Source organism: Marmota marmota, unplaced genomic scaffold, assembly GCF_001458135.2.
Source record: "Marmota marmota marmota unplaced genomic scaffold, marMar, whole genome shotgun sequence".
NCBI classification, from domain to species: Eukaryota; Metazoa; Chordata; class Mammalia; order Rodentia; family Sciuridae; genus Marmota; species Marmota marmota.
This window is the reverse complement of record NW_025999977.1, coordinates 24,595,104-24,609,115: the sequence shown is the minus strand read 5'-3', so window position 1 is coordinate 24,609,115 and position 14,012 is coordinate 24,595,104. Positions and strand designations below refer to the sequence as shown.

Genomic DNA, 14,012 nt, shown 5'->3' with positions numbered 1-14,012 from the left:
AAAAAATGTTGTCATGTTAAACATAGTCATATTTTTCAATTTCCATTATGCCCAAACAAAGGTCATTTGCTGTAGAGAATTCACTACGGGCATGGAGAATTCTTACATGGGCTTCAAACTTACCTCATTGCTATATCATATGATTCTGGATGAATACAAGTCTGATCCAGAGGATTTGGCTTCAGTACAATATCCATTGTAGTTTTGCTCTTCTTTTTGCCTTGCTTCTCACTTGTGACCTCTCCTGCTGAAGATTTTACAGCAACCCCTTGAATTTGGCTTGAAGATTCAGTTTGCTGACTATGGCAGTCATTTAAAACCCAGAATAAAACAAATTTTAAAAAGAGGAAAGGTTGGGCAGAAAAGAAAAGACACTTTAATTAAAGGCATGTTTATTTATCTGCCATAGAAATATACACTAACAGCAACCATTCACTTCACAGAAACTATCACTTATGTGTTTAAACCATTGTTAATAGATCTTTCTGTTAGTTAAAGCCAAAAACATTCTTAACTGATTCAGTCTGTGCAATTGGCATTCTACGAGAGAACAGAAAAATGCAAATAATATGATGATGATTTCTCAGTTGAAGAAAATCCCAAGTTTTCAAAAGAACCTAGTGAGTACAGAATAAGATGAATGGAAAAAAGACTCACACCTGACGTAAATAATTTTTTAAAAACCTAAAAATCTTCCAAGAGAGTAAAATGACAAATTGCAGGCACCTTTCACTTTTTATTTCTTTTAAAAAACTATTGGACTTTTTGAATAGAGTGTTCAAAAAACATAAAACAAATAGAGAATTATTTTATCATCAATTTTATTTCTGCCTTCAGGATTTTGTGATCTACTTGGAACTTCCACCACTCCATTGTTCTGCAAGACTTATCCATGTTCTGGTACTTAAAACAGTTTCTCTTTTACATTTAATCCATTTGGAATTTGAGTATAACAAGTAAAGTGGGATTACAGCATCCTTCACACATATCAAACTTTTGATAGTTGTCATAATGCCATTTATGGATAATTTATCAACTCTTCCCCAGTTTTTGAATTGTTACTTTTATTATAAACTAAGTTCCAACTACATTTCAGACTCTATTCTGTTTTATTTATTCTATATCAAAACCACGTTTAAATCATTAGTATGTTTATTATTAAGCTTTACAATATATCCTACTATCTTGTGGGGCTGCTTTCCCTTTAGTCTTTTCTAGAATAAAGATTATTTTTTCATATAACCTTTATTATAATTCTGCCAAGAGAAAAAATACATGTCAATAAGTTAAGTAATCCCACAGGAGCAGATACATAAAAGCTATTTTTTTCATAATTATAAAATGCTAAGAAGTTTATCTAATTTCTTTGCTTTTGTGCTACCAGGATTAGAAAGTAAGAATTTAGGAGGAGGGGCTGGGGTTGTGGCTCAGTGGTAGAGCACGTGCCCAGTACATGTGAGGACCTGGGTGTGATCCTCAGCACCACATAATTAATAAATAAATAAGTTTTTTTAAAAAAAAGAATTTAGGGGGAATGCCAGGGAGTGAGTGATACTGGCCAAATTATATTGTTATATTGTGTACACGTATGAATATGTAACACAAATTCCATCATTATGTATAATTATAATGCACCAATAAAAATGTAGAAAAAAAGAAAGTAAGAATTTAATTTAATTACATAATTGATAACTAATGCTAAGGGAGGAGTTATCAGCATGAAGTAGTCAGTGCTAAAGCATATTTGACACCTCATCTCAGACCATTTCTTCCTACTACACTATACTCTAATCATGCTAGCCTTCATGTTGTTTCTCAAATATACCAAAGTTGGTCCTACCTTAAAGTTTTGCACACTCACTATTTGCTTTCTCTCTGATCCTTGTGCAGTTGGCCCCTTTGTTTCATGTAAAACTCTACTGAAGTAACTTTTAAATAAATAACTCATCTAAAGCATTTGCCCTGCTCTCCAACACAATGTCACATCTTTCTGTTTTAATTTTTATAGCACTTATGTACTATCTGAAGCTATTTATTTTACTAGTTGATTATATTTTTCAAACTTCATGACTCCATGAGAACAGGGAATTTGCTGACTTCATAATTGCTGCATTCCCAGTGCCTAGCAAAAAACAGACACTCGACACATACTGAATGAAGGCATAACAACAAGGGGCATCTGGAATTTATGTCAGTCATAGGCTGAGTAACCATCAAAAGAGAGAAGGAAGAAAATAGTATGAGAAATACACTTTTATAATCACCTGCAAAATGTTCGAATATAATCCTGGTTAATTCTGATGAAACCAGCACACTGTTGGAAGGATTTTGGACCCAGCCCTTTCACTTTCTTCAGCTGTTCTCGGTTGATAAAGGGTCCATTTTTCTCTCGCCATTCAATAATATTTTTGGCTCTGTTGGCATTGAGTCCTGCAATGTGCCTAAAAAAAAATAAGTAGACAAAATGAATAAACTGGGAAAAAGCTCTCATCTAAAAAGATAATGATATAAAACATCTGGTCATAAAATCAATTGCAATTATATATTATATGACAAAAGTTAATACAAAAGGGCATTAAACCAAAAGGGCAAACAGGAAATAAGGACAACAGAATGCAAAAATAATGACAAAACCAGACGCTGTCAAAGAGGCTGGTAAGTGGTCAACACTGATATAAGGGAAAAAAAAATTCTTTATAATAATTCTCAAATTCATCATATTTCTGAATCAACAGAAAATTCTATTTCTATTTAGCTTAAAAAGACAGTCAGCAGTAGAAGTTTCAATAGCTATGATTATGTTGTACCATCCTTTTGTGGTGGTGGTGAGGATCTGTCTGTTTTCATTAAAGAGAACCACAGAAGGATACTTATCCATGAATGTTGACATTAGAATGAGAACAATTTCATTAGGTAGTTTGCTTGGTGTCAACTAAAACATTATTATTTCAGAGAATCTCAATTCTATTATGGAATTCCATATTTGGAATTATGTAATGTTTGTAGCCATGGCAGACAAGCAATACCCTTAAAACGTGAAGGATATTTTCCACTGTACCAGTTTCAGTAAAAAAGGTCTAGATCAGGGAATTTCATACTGCAATAGCATACTGTGCAATAAATACAAGACTACAAACAGAAAAAGCAGCTCTTCTGCAACCACAGTTAAAAAAAAGGACAGTATGTAAGATAAATCAGTATGATGGAAATTTTGTTAGGTAACATGTGGAATCAGGGTAAAAATATGGTGACCAGACGTTGGAATTTCAGAATTTTATCTTTTGGTTGATGCCAACTATGATCGATGCATGCAAGAGAATGAACTAGTGAAAAATACCTACACTCATGTGGGAAACAGCCCTTTTCCATGTTAACTTTATTTAAATTCTATTAGCGACACTAATGTACTCAATGGTTGCCATATGCTTTTCACTTTAAATTTGCAATATTAAAAATGATAATGTGAATTGTTATAATTCTTTCCTTAAATGACATCTTTCTCTCTGATTATCTAAAGCAATGTATAATCCATAGATTTTCTACACTTGACAACTTTACACATGTCTCTTGTTCTGCTGGAGTTTGGACTAGATAGCCAATTATATTCAAGATTCTATGATCTTCAGTTACAGATTTCTGTCTCACCTTAGCAAAACTTCTGAACAGATGTTAATATCCACTCCCACAAAGCTGACACATTCTTCTACAACACTGTCCAGTGTGGCCTTGAGTAATGTCTGAGATACATCATGCTGAGAAGACAAAATCAAATATCAATCAAAAGCAAAGGAGATGCAGCTCTTGGACTATTCTGTTATTCTGCCTATACTCCTGGTAGCTATCTAACACACGTCACAGAGAATTTCTTCATTCCTCTTAAATACACCTAACAGATTTAACAGACCTGAACTTAATGAATCTGTATGTTCTGATACACTAAGAATCATACAAATGATTTAAACATAAGAATACCAATATTTTTTCTTTATCTGAAATTCTGCCTAGAGTAGTCATTCTCAAACCGTAGCCTGCATCAAAATCACTTGTAGGGATTGTTAAAATAGAAATTTTTTATACTCAGTGTCCCATTCTTCTGGATCATTCCTTTACTCAAAGACATAGGTGTCAAAGTTTTCTACTCAGTATAGTTATGCTCTCAAGACTCTTGGTAATGCAGCATTTCCAAACAGAGCCGTCCTCTATTATCTCTGAGATTTTCTTTTAAGCTTTAGATGGTCATTCTTGGAAGCTTTGATGATAGTACCCTATCTTAATCTTAACAGAAGATATCAACAGAAGAGATTTTGGAATACGTCAAAACTCCTATTTCTTCCTTAAATGGTTACTGTTCAATGGCTTGGTAACTAAAACAGTGAAGGGCCTGCAGTTCAGTCATGTCTCTAGGGTTAACAACCAAGTTCATGAAGACACAATACCATAATTACCCACAGGGCCAACAGTAATCATAGGGCACCATTTATTTTAATATGCTTCCTGATTTCAGAGTGTTAAAAGGTGAGAAAATATGCATCTTACAATTGAAGAAATGCACTATTGCTTGGCTACACAAACCTGTTACTACAATTAATACACTTGATGTTATCGAAAATTCTAATTTTCTGATTGTTCTCCTGGTTATGAACTGTAGGTCAACATATTTCTCCAAATGTCTTAAGGAAGTATGAAAAACAATATAGCATAGTTCCCACATATCACAATTACATTTACCATTTAATAACAGAAGTTTATGCTCCAGAAGACTGAGAATGCAGAAGTGCTTCTGTATTTAAGAGGTAACCTTGTAACTATCCAGGCCAGAGCTAAAATTTTTGGATATAATTTTAAAATGTAATAAGCAAACATCATGATGAAAAAGAATAGAATGAACCTCATTCTGAGACCTCATTACTACTGAGCCATACCTTTTAAGAAGCTACACAGTGAACTGGAGATATAGCTCAGTGATAAGAGAGTTTGCCTAGCAAGCATGCATGAGCCCTGGGCTCTATCCCTAATACAAAAAAAAAAAAAAAAAAAAAAAAAACCTATATAGTCTTTTCCTTGTCTAAAAAGAGAGATAAAAAGGTAGATTAACTATTTAAGTCAGTTTTTGCAGTTATTGTAACCAAAAGACCTGACAAGAACAATATAGAAGAGGAAAAGCTTATTTGGGCTCAAAATTTCAGAGGTCTCAGTTCAAAGATGGCCAACTCCATTGCTCTGGGCCAGAAATGAGGCAGAACATGGCAGAAGAGTGTGGCAGAGGGAAGCAACTCAGGAAACAGACAAAGCCAGCTCTGCTCATAAGAGACAATATATAAACCCCAATGGCATGCCCCCAGTGACCTACATCTTTCAGTCACACCTACCTGTTTACAGTTATTGCCAAGTTAATCCGTATCAGTGGATTAATGCACTGATAAGTTTAAGGCTCTCATTGCCCAATCATTTCACCTCTGAAAATTCTTGCATTTTCTCACACATGAATTTTTGGGGGACACCACACACCCAAACCATAACAGGAGTCATTAGAATAAGGGCAAATAATTATATAATTTGAAGCATACCAGATGATTAGGATAGCTAAATGAGTAAGCTATGGTTCCTGACGAAGACTTGTTGGTTGCCTCTAGCTTTCAACCCCCTTTTCCTCTTTCCAAACAGAAGTCTTACTGTATTCATATACCTAATCAACCTCTATAAGACCATATGCTCTGGGGAAGCTGCCCTGCCCCTATATTCTAGCATATGATAGTGACTGGTTCAAATCACTGGTTTTCAAACTGAGGGTTGGACCAATCATTGGATCAAATTTGAAGAAAATGTTGACTCCAACTTAGTAATCTAAATTTAAAAACCTATGTTTACATCCCCCCCACCCATCAGAAAATAATCCTTGACATTTTACAACTTTTCATTTTGAAATCATTTCAAATTTAAAAAAAAATAGAGCAATTCAAAGAACATCCCTATAGTTTTCCCTCAAATAAATATTTCAGTGTTTTTTCCAAATAACAAGAACATTGTCACACATATCCACAAAAAAACTTTATTCTGAATTATATTCACTTGTAAAGAGTAACATACATATACTCAAATATATGTGTGATGAGTACCCCAGTCATGATGTAAAATGTGTTTCCTAGCATATGCCATGATCAAAAGGAATAAAAAAAATAATTGTCTAAATAAATCATGGTGGTGCCATTCCATTTATTCAATAACGCCTAATGAAATGTGAGGGAAAACCTGCTGTTTACAAATGCCAGGCATTGTGTCACGTGAAGGAACTAGCTGGGGAGAATCTGACTCACCAAGGACAGCAGAAGGAATACACTGAAAGGTTGGTGGGTTATTGTGGAGCTCCTGAATCAACTAGCTTAGGACTCATTCCTCCTCTGGGCTTCTCATAATAACATTTCCTTATTGTTTAACAAAGAATAATAATTTCCTTATTGTTCAAGCCATTGACTTAAGATCTCTTGTGTTTTTCTAACTAATTCGTTCACTTTATCTAGGGGCTCAAAGTCTAGTGGGAAGACAGAAGTAATGAAATCTACAATAACCATGCTAGAAAAACCTTTGAACTTTTATTGTCAGACATTATGGTAAATCTTTATGATATCATCTAACTGAATCTTATACCATATATATAATTTTATATAGTACCTTCATAAATAAAAATTTATTCTAAGGAAATAGCAAGATATATGCAAAGATAGGCGTGTGTGTGTGTGTGTGTATGTATGTACACACAATCTAAAAATGCACCTAGAGGGGATTCATACAAATAAATTATAGACTAGCCACATAGTAAACTAGGATGAGGCAAGTAAAAAACACAGTAGACTATCTATTTCACCAAAATACCTTAGAAGGAAAGAGGTCCAAGATGACACATTGAGTTAAAATTTAACTCCTCTAGAAGTTACTAATGTAAGAGAAATTTCCAGAAGCTCTGCTATCAACTATAATCATGGATTTTGCCTACATTCTTCCCCAACTTTTTGCTTAAGAAAGTACTGAGAGTTGACACTATTTTCTCAAAGTAAAAATCTTACATATTTGGGAGAAGGAAAACGGGACAATGTTGCACACTGTGGGAGCTGGGGTTGTGGCTCAGTCGTAGAGCGCTTGCCTAGCATGTGTGAGGCACTGAGTTTGATTCTCAGCACCACATAAAAATAAATAAAGGTCCACCAACAACTAATAAAATATATTTTTTTAAAAAGTTGCACACTGTGCTCATAATAGTGTCCTTGATAAAGCAGAAGTATTCATTTTACCATTTAAAAAATATTTTCTAAGCAACTATTATGTACCAGACACTGTGCTAGTTGTGCTAGGTGCTGAAAGCATAGGAAAAATCAAAAGTATTCTGTGTCTAGAATCTCCATTTAGACTTGCCGAAAGCTGAGATGTGACACATTGCCCTATTGGCAATCACAAGAGGCGAGAGGCCCCCAAGACTGACTGTGTTACTGATCACCAAGGACTTGATGCCAGGAAAAAAAAGGACTGTTCCATTTTTAAAAGAACTTACCCAATTCTAAATTTTGGGGCAAGTTATTTGAATTATATAAACAGTATCTTTTGAATTTAAGGAAATGCTGTTTGAGCAATTAAATTATTATGTAAAATTTATGAGATTTTTAAAAAGGAACATAAGTGGTCATTTATGCTAGTCAGCTTTTTTGAGGTAAGAACCCACATTTTTATTATTACTCTACCACAAACTTCTGAAGAATTGTTCATCAAACTGCCATGTTTTATTTTGTTCTGAAGCACTAAAATTATCTCACAATTATTAAGGAAAAAAAAATCATTCCAGATGCAACATTGTCAGCTCTACAACTGTTGCAAGAACAACATTCCACTTTATATACTCCACGTTAAACTTTAAGTTTATGCCTCAGTGGTTTTCTGGTGCAATATTCTTACTTGTTTTACTTAGCATTATCACTCAGGTCCCTTACTATTGCCAAAATACAAAACACGAGAAGCTAAAGAAGCAAAAAAATTTAACAGGGAAAATCTACCCAATTTTAAATAAAAGCAAGTGCTTTTTTTTTTTTTTTTTTCCTCCTCACCTTGAATCTACTTTCCTTTGATTGATAGGTGACAGTTTAAAAGAATCATCCAGGGGAGTGTGTTAATGACCTATGAAAGAGCTGACAGGAAACATTTGAGCAAACAGAAAAATGTGTACTTAAAAGCAGCAGCTCCTCCAATTCTTCACATCCAGTATACAAGAAGGCTTTTATGTTCTCCCTATAAAGATGAGGACCATGTTCAGAAATACTTGAGCCATTTAAAAACCAGTGTTCTAGCTTTACTGATCACAGATAATTGCAAAAAGACAAAGATTTCTTCCTAAACACATTCTTTAAAGAAAAAAAAAACATGCTTGGAACTAGCAGAACTTTTTTTTTTTTTTTAATGAATAAATTGTACAATGAACGACACATTGTGCTATGAAACTCTGCGACCAAGACAGCAAAAAGGGTATCAGTCTTTCAGCACTTGAGGGATTTTTCCAGATCTGGAAATTCAGATCAAAATATGGCCAGTGGTTATAAGAAAAAAAGAAAAAAAAAAAAAAACTCAACATAGGAAGATGTTCTCTTTACAAATTTTCCTCCTCTGAAAAAGTATGTGGAAGGTATGCTGAAGACTCTTCAACTGCAAACTCAGCATTTACATACTACTTTGCATGAACTTATACTATTTAATAGAAATCAGTCATTCAAGTCAACTTCATGGAAAGGTCCCTGGGACAATGATTTGTCTTATATGTTCTACAAAGAACAAATGGAAGTTAATTTTAAAAACCTAACCTTTAGGACTTGAATAGTCTCACTTCTAAGGCATGAACTTTTTGGGGTACCAAATGAGTATCCACAGATGTTCAGTGAGGTTCCGCTACTTTGCATGGCTCGAACTCCTTTGTTTCCGGGGACACTCTGGAACCTACATTCAGCTCACAAATCTTTAGCAGCTTTTCTGTGCCTTAATATCTGGCAACTGATTTTTAGATAGGAGACAACAATGTAGGACACTATGACCTCAGAAAGGGGGAAACTACATAGGATAAACCACAAAATGTCCCAGTTTTCTATCTGAGGATACTTTCTAGATCTTGGTACAAGCTGAGCATGACAGTCTTAATGAGCTAGGGAAAGATAAAGAAGAGGTCAGGAGTGTTGAGACAACTGGAATTTTAAAAGCGTATCAAAGAGAACAAAGATTTGAAAAGCAGAACTCCAGAAATTTTTTATAAGAGACACCTTAAGTAGTATACAGTTGCACATACCCAGGGCACAAGGACAAGACTATACAAGGCCAGAGGAGACATAGCTGCCTGGAAGTTGTGGGCTACACAGAGAATTCTGAGATTGCAAAGAACTTGGACACATAAGATGTTCTACCAGACATAATGAGGAGACTGCCTTGAATATCTTCAATACTTTGTTGATACCCCAGAAAGGGTATAAGTAAGATATTCTAGTCCTAGAGTATGGGCTACCTGACTTTCCTCCTAAAAAACTTTAAAATAAACAATCCTTACCAAGCTGAGTTCACTGGTAAATTCTACCAAACATTTAAGGAAAAAAATATCAAGTCTCCTTATTGTCTCGTAGAACAAATGGAAGTTAATTTTAAAAACAGAAGCAGCAGGAATACTTTCTAATTCATTCTATGAAGAAAGTATTACTCTAATCCAAAACCAGATAAGGACATTTTAAGAAAACCACAAACCAGTACCTCTTATGAAGAGAGGTACAAAAATTCTCAATTAAATACCAGCAAATTTAACAATGTATAAACATAATTATATATCATGATCAACTGTGATTTATTCCAAGTATGCAAATTTGGCTTGACATTCAAAAAAATAATTAATGGATTCTATCAAATCAACATGTAATTTTAAAAATAACTTAATCCAAACTCTCAGCAATCTAAGAATAGAGGGGAACACTCTCTACTTGATTAAAAACATTTACAAAAACAAAACCAAAAACCCTACAGCTAATATTATATTCAATGTAAGAAACTAGAAGATTTATCACTAAGGTCAGGCACAAGGCAAGGGTGACCTTTCTTGTTGCTCTTTTTTAACAATATATTGTAAGTCCTAGCAATGAAATAAGAAAAGGAAATAAAGGTGAAGGATCAGGAAGGAAGAGACTATTTACTGATGATATGATAATATAGAAAATTCAAAAGAATCAACAAAAAATTCCTAGAATAAGTGATTATAGTGATGATGCAGGATACAAAATGAATATAGAAAAGTCAATCACTCCCTATATACCAGCAATGAATCAAGTGCCACTGGAAATTTAAAAACACATTTCCCTTTATTAATGCACCCCCAAAATAAAGCGGGCATACCTTACACACACACACACACACACACACACACACATGAATTATCTATATGGAGAAAACTATAAAAATAAATCAAAGCATTAAATGAGTGGAGAGATAGTCCACAGTCCATGGACTATGAAGATGTCAAGATGTTAGTTCTAATCATCTTGAACATCTTGATTCAAAATACTCCTAATCATATAACATTTATTTTGGGAATATCAAACTGATTCTAAAGTTTACATAGGTAAAGGATCCAGAACAGCTAACAAAATACTGAAGGAGAACAAGGACAGAGGACTCACACTATGCAATTTTAAGATATACTATGAAGCCAGAATAATTAACACAACATGGTATTCATGAAAAAGAGACACAGAGAGCACAGAAACAGACTCACATAAATATAGACAACTGATCTTTAACAAAGAAACAAAGGCAATACAATGGAGAAAAGATAGTCTTTCAACAAATGGTGCTGGAACAACTAGACCTCAACATGAAAAATATCAATCTAGACACAGACCTGAAACCCTTCACAAAACTAATTCAAAATGGACCACAGTCCTAAATGTAAAATGTGAAACAATAAAACTTCTAGAAAATAACATAGGAAAAAATCTAAATGTCCTTGGTATGACAAAGAATTTTTAGATACAACACCAAAGGCATGAACAGAAATAACTGAGAAGCTGAACTTCATTAAAATCAAAACCCTCTGCTTTGCAAAGGACACTGTCAAGAAAATGAGAAGATAATCCACACACTGGGAGAAATTATTTACAAAAGATATATCTGATAAATAACTGTTATCCAAAATATATAAATAACTTTTAAAACTCACCAAGAACCAAATAAGCAACTTGATTAAAAAAAATGGGCAAAAGACCTAAATAGATACTTCCCCAAAGAAGATATACAGATGGCAAACATGCAGTGGAAAGATGGTCCACATCATATGTCATTAGAGAATTCTAAATTAAAACATTAATGAGTTACTACTGCCCATCTATTAGAATATCTGAAACACACAATAATTGTGTTTCTAAACACAATGAACTGAAATGAACAGAAAACATGTCTACTGAAAAATTTAATGGTTTTATCCATAATTTCCAAAACTTAGAAGTGACCAAAATGCACTTCAGTAGATGAATGAAAAAACTGGTATATCAGAACAATGGAATATTAATCATCAATAAAAAGAAATAAGCTATCATCAAGCCATGAAAAGACATGAACAAATCTTCAACGCATATTACTAAGTAAAAGAAATAAATCTGAAAAGACTACACACTGTATAATCTCAATCCTATCACATTCGGGAAAAGGCAAAACTAAAGAGACAATGAAAAAAAGCAGTGGTAACAAGTGGCCAAAGGACAGGGCTGATGAAGTGGCATAACAGAGCATTTTTTAGGGTAGTAAAACTATTCTGTATTATATTGTAATAATGAATGCATCTCATTATACATTTGTCCAACCCTACAGGATATAAAACATCAGGAGTGAACTCTACTTTCAACTATGGACTTTGATGACCATGATGTGTCAATATAAGTTCACTGTAATAAATACACCCATTCTGGTGAAGGATGTTGATAGTGTGGAGGCTGTGTTGATGTGAAGTGAGAAAAGTGTAAGAGGGCTCTCTGTACTTTCTGTTCAGTTTTGCTGTGACCCTAAAACTGCTCTAAAAATTCCTAACACATTCAGTCTAATCTGATGGTTAACTACTTGGTTCTCAGAGTGAACTTCAATTTTTTTTTTAAAAGAAGACAATAAATTTGCATTCAACAATCCACCACCTATAATGTCCACCATACAATAAAAGATAGCTAGATACATTAAGAAATAAGTCAATGGGATAGATCATTCACTCAATACAAAAGCAGAAGCAACCTAGAATGATGACCCAGATGTTGGAAATAGCATACAAGAATTTTAAAGTAGCTCCAGGCCTACTTACAGGAAAATATAGTTACAAATAAATGAATATGGAAAACAGCAAGAGAGAAATAGAAACTATAATAAGTAACCAAAGAACTGAAAAATAGTGTCTGAAATTAAAAAAAAAATAATGGATGGGTTTCATAATTGATTGGAGAAGAAACAAATCAGGGAACATGAAGAGAGATCAGCAGAGATTACTCCATCAACAGAACAGGATTATAAAACAAATAGGTAGTGATGGAGGGAGAAATAGAGCCTCAATGTCCCACAAGACAAGATCAAAATATGTAAATATGTGTAATGGAAATCCTAAGAGAGAATAGAACAGATAGATATTTGAAGAAGTAACAATGAAAACTTTCACAAGGTTTCTGAAAAACACAAATATACAGATCCAAGAAGCTCAGTGACCCCCAAGAAGGATAAAAAGAAGGGAAAACCCCATCTAGTCAAACTGCTAGAAAACAAAGATAAAATCACAAAAGCCATGAGAATGAAAGGATACACTATATATAGAAGGATAATGGCTAAATTCTTATTAGAAACAACAGGGACTAGGAAATAATGAAATGACATCTTTAAAGTGCCGAATAATAATAATAAAAACACACACAAAATCCTGTCACCCTCAAGTTCTATATATTTCAAAAATGAAGGAAAAATAAAGGCCTTTATAGATAAATGAGAACTCAATACCAGCAGAAACTACACATAAAGTTAAAGGGAAATTTCAGACTACAGAAAATTGACACCAGATTGAAAGGGCATGGATAAATATAAATTTCTATGTGCGTGTATACATTTTCATTTTACTTAGAAGACATGAACATTTAAAGCAAAAATTATAACATGATTTTTCTGGATGTATACACTATATGTATATAAATAATATATGCACATATATACAAATATTATATATATTTCACACATGCACACACACCGACAGTAGCACAAAGGAGAGTGGTAAGGACTGTGAAAAGTTTAAAAATATATTATAATCCCTAGAATAACCACTAAGAAAAAAATGCCAAGCAGTACAGCTGAAAATCCAGTAAAATAAAAATTGAAAACTAAAAATTATTTGATTTTCTGCCCACTATAAGACAGAAAAAGACCAAAAGGCAGATTGGACAAACAGCAAATAACAGTTATAGACCTTAATTCAACCATATCAACTGATATTAAGTGTTAGTGAAATAAATTCTCCAATTAAAAGGCAAAGATAAGATAGGTGTGATGTCACAAGCCTATAATCCCAGCAGCTCGGGAGGCTGAGTCAGTAGGACTGAGAGTTCAAAGCCAGACTCAGCAATGGCAAGGCACTAAGTAACTAAGTGAAACCTTTTATGTAAATAAAATACAAAATAGGGCTGAGGATTGACTCAGTGGTTGAGTGCCCGTGAATTCAATTCCTGGTACCAAAACCAAAACAAACAAACAAAAAAGGCAAATGTAATCAATAAAGATTGTATTGCTTAAAATTTTTGCATTCTTTGTGAAAACTATAAACAAATAAAAAAAATCAACATAGGTTTCTAAAGTGTTATGTCAGATAATCAGGTTCAAAGGGAACAGTGATGCCCTTAACTCCATCTCCCTTTCAGGTTTCTAAGCTACAGAGTAGGTAGCTGGTGTATAAAATAAAGAACACTTCTGGGTTTTGTCCATTGGAACCTGATAGG

General features: G+C 33.7%; 1 protein-coding gene across 5 annotated transcripts in view; it reads right to left on the bottom strand.

The window, feature by feature from the left end:
• Srbd1 (S1 RNA binding domain 1) overlaps window positions 1-14,012 on the bottom strand; it is a 250,085-nt gene that overhangs the window by 21,622 nt on the left and 214,451 nt on the right. For all 5 annotated transcript variants that reach the window (XM_048804452.1, XM_048804449.1, XM_048804450.1 and 2 more), the window contains 3 exons: window positions 3,646-3,752; window positions 2,265-2,441; window positions 124-300 (listed from right to left, as the gene is read on the bottom strand). In XM_048804452.1, coding sequence (XP_048660409.1) covers window positions 124-300; window positions 2,265-2,441; window positions 3,646-3,752 — 461 coding nt within the window. The remainder of the gene's footprint in view (window positions 1-123; window positions 301-2,264; window positions 2,442-3,645; window positions 3,753-14,012) is intronic.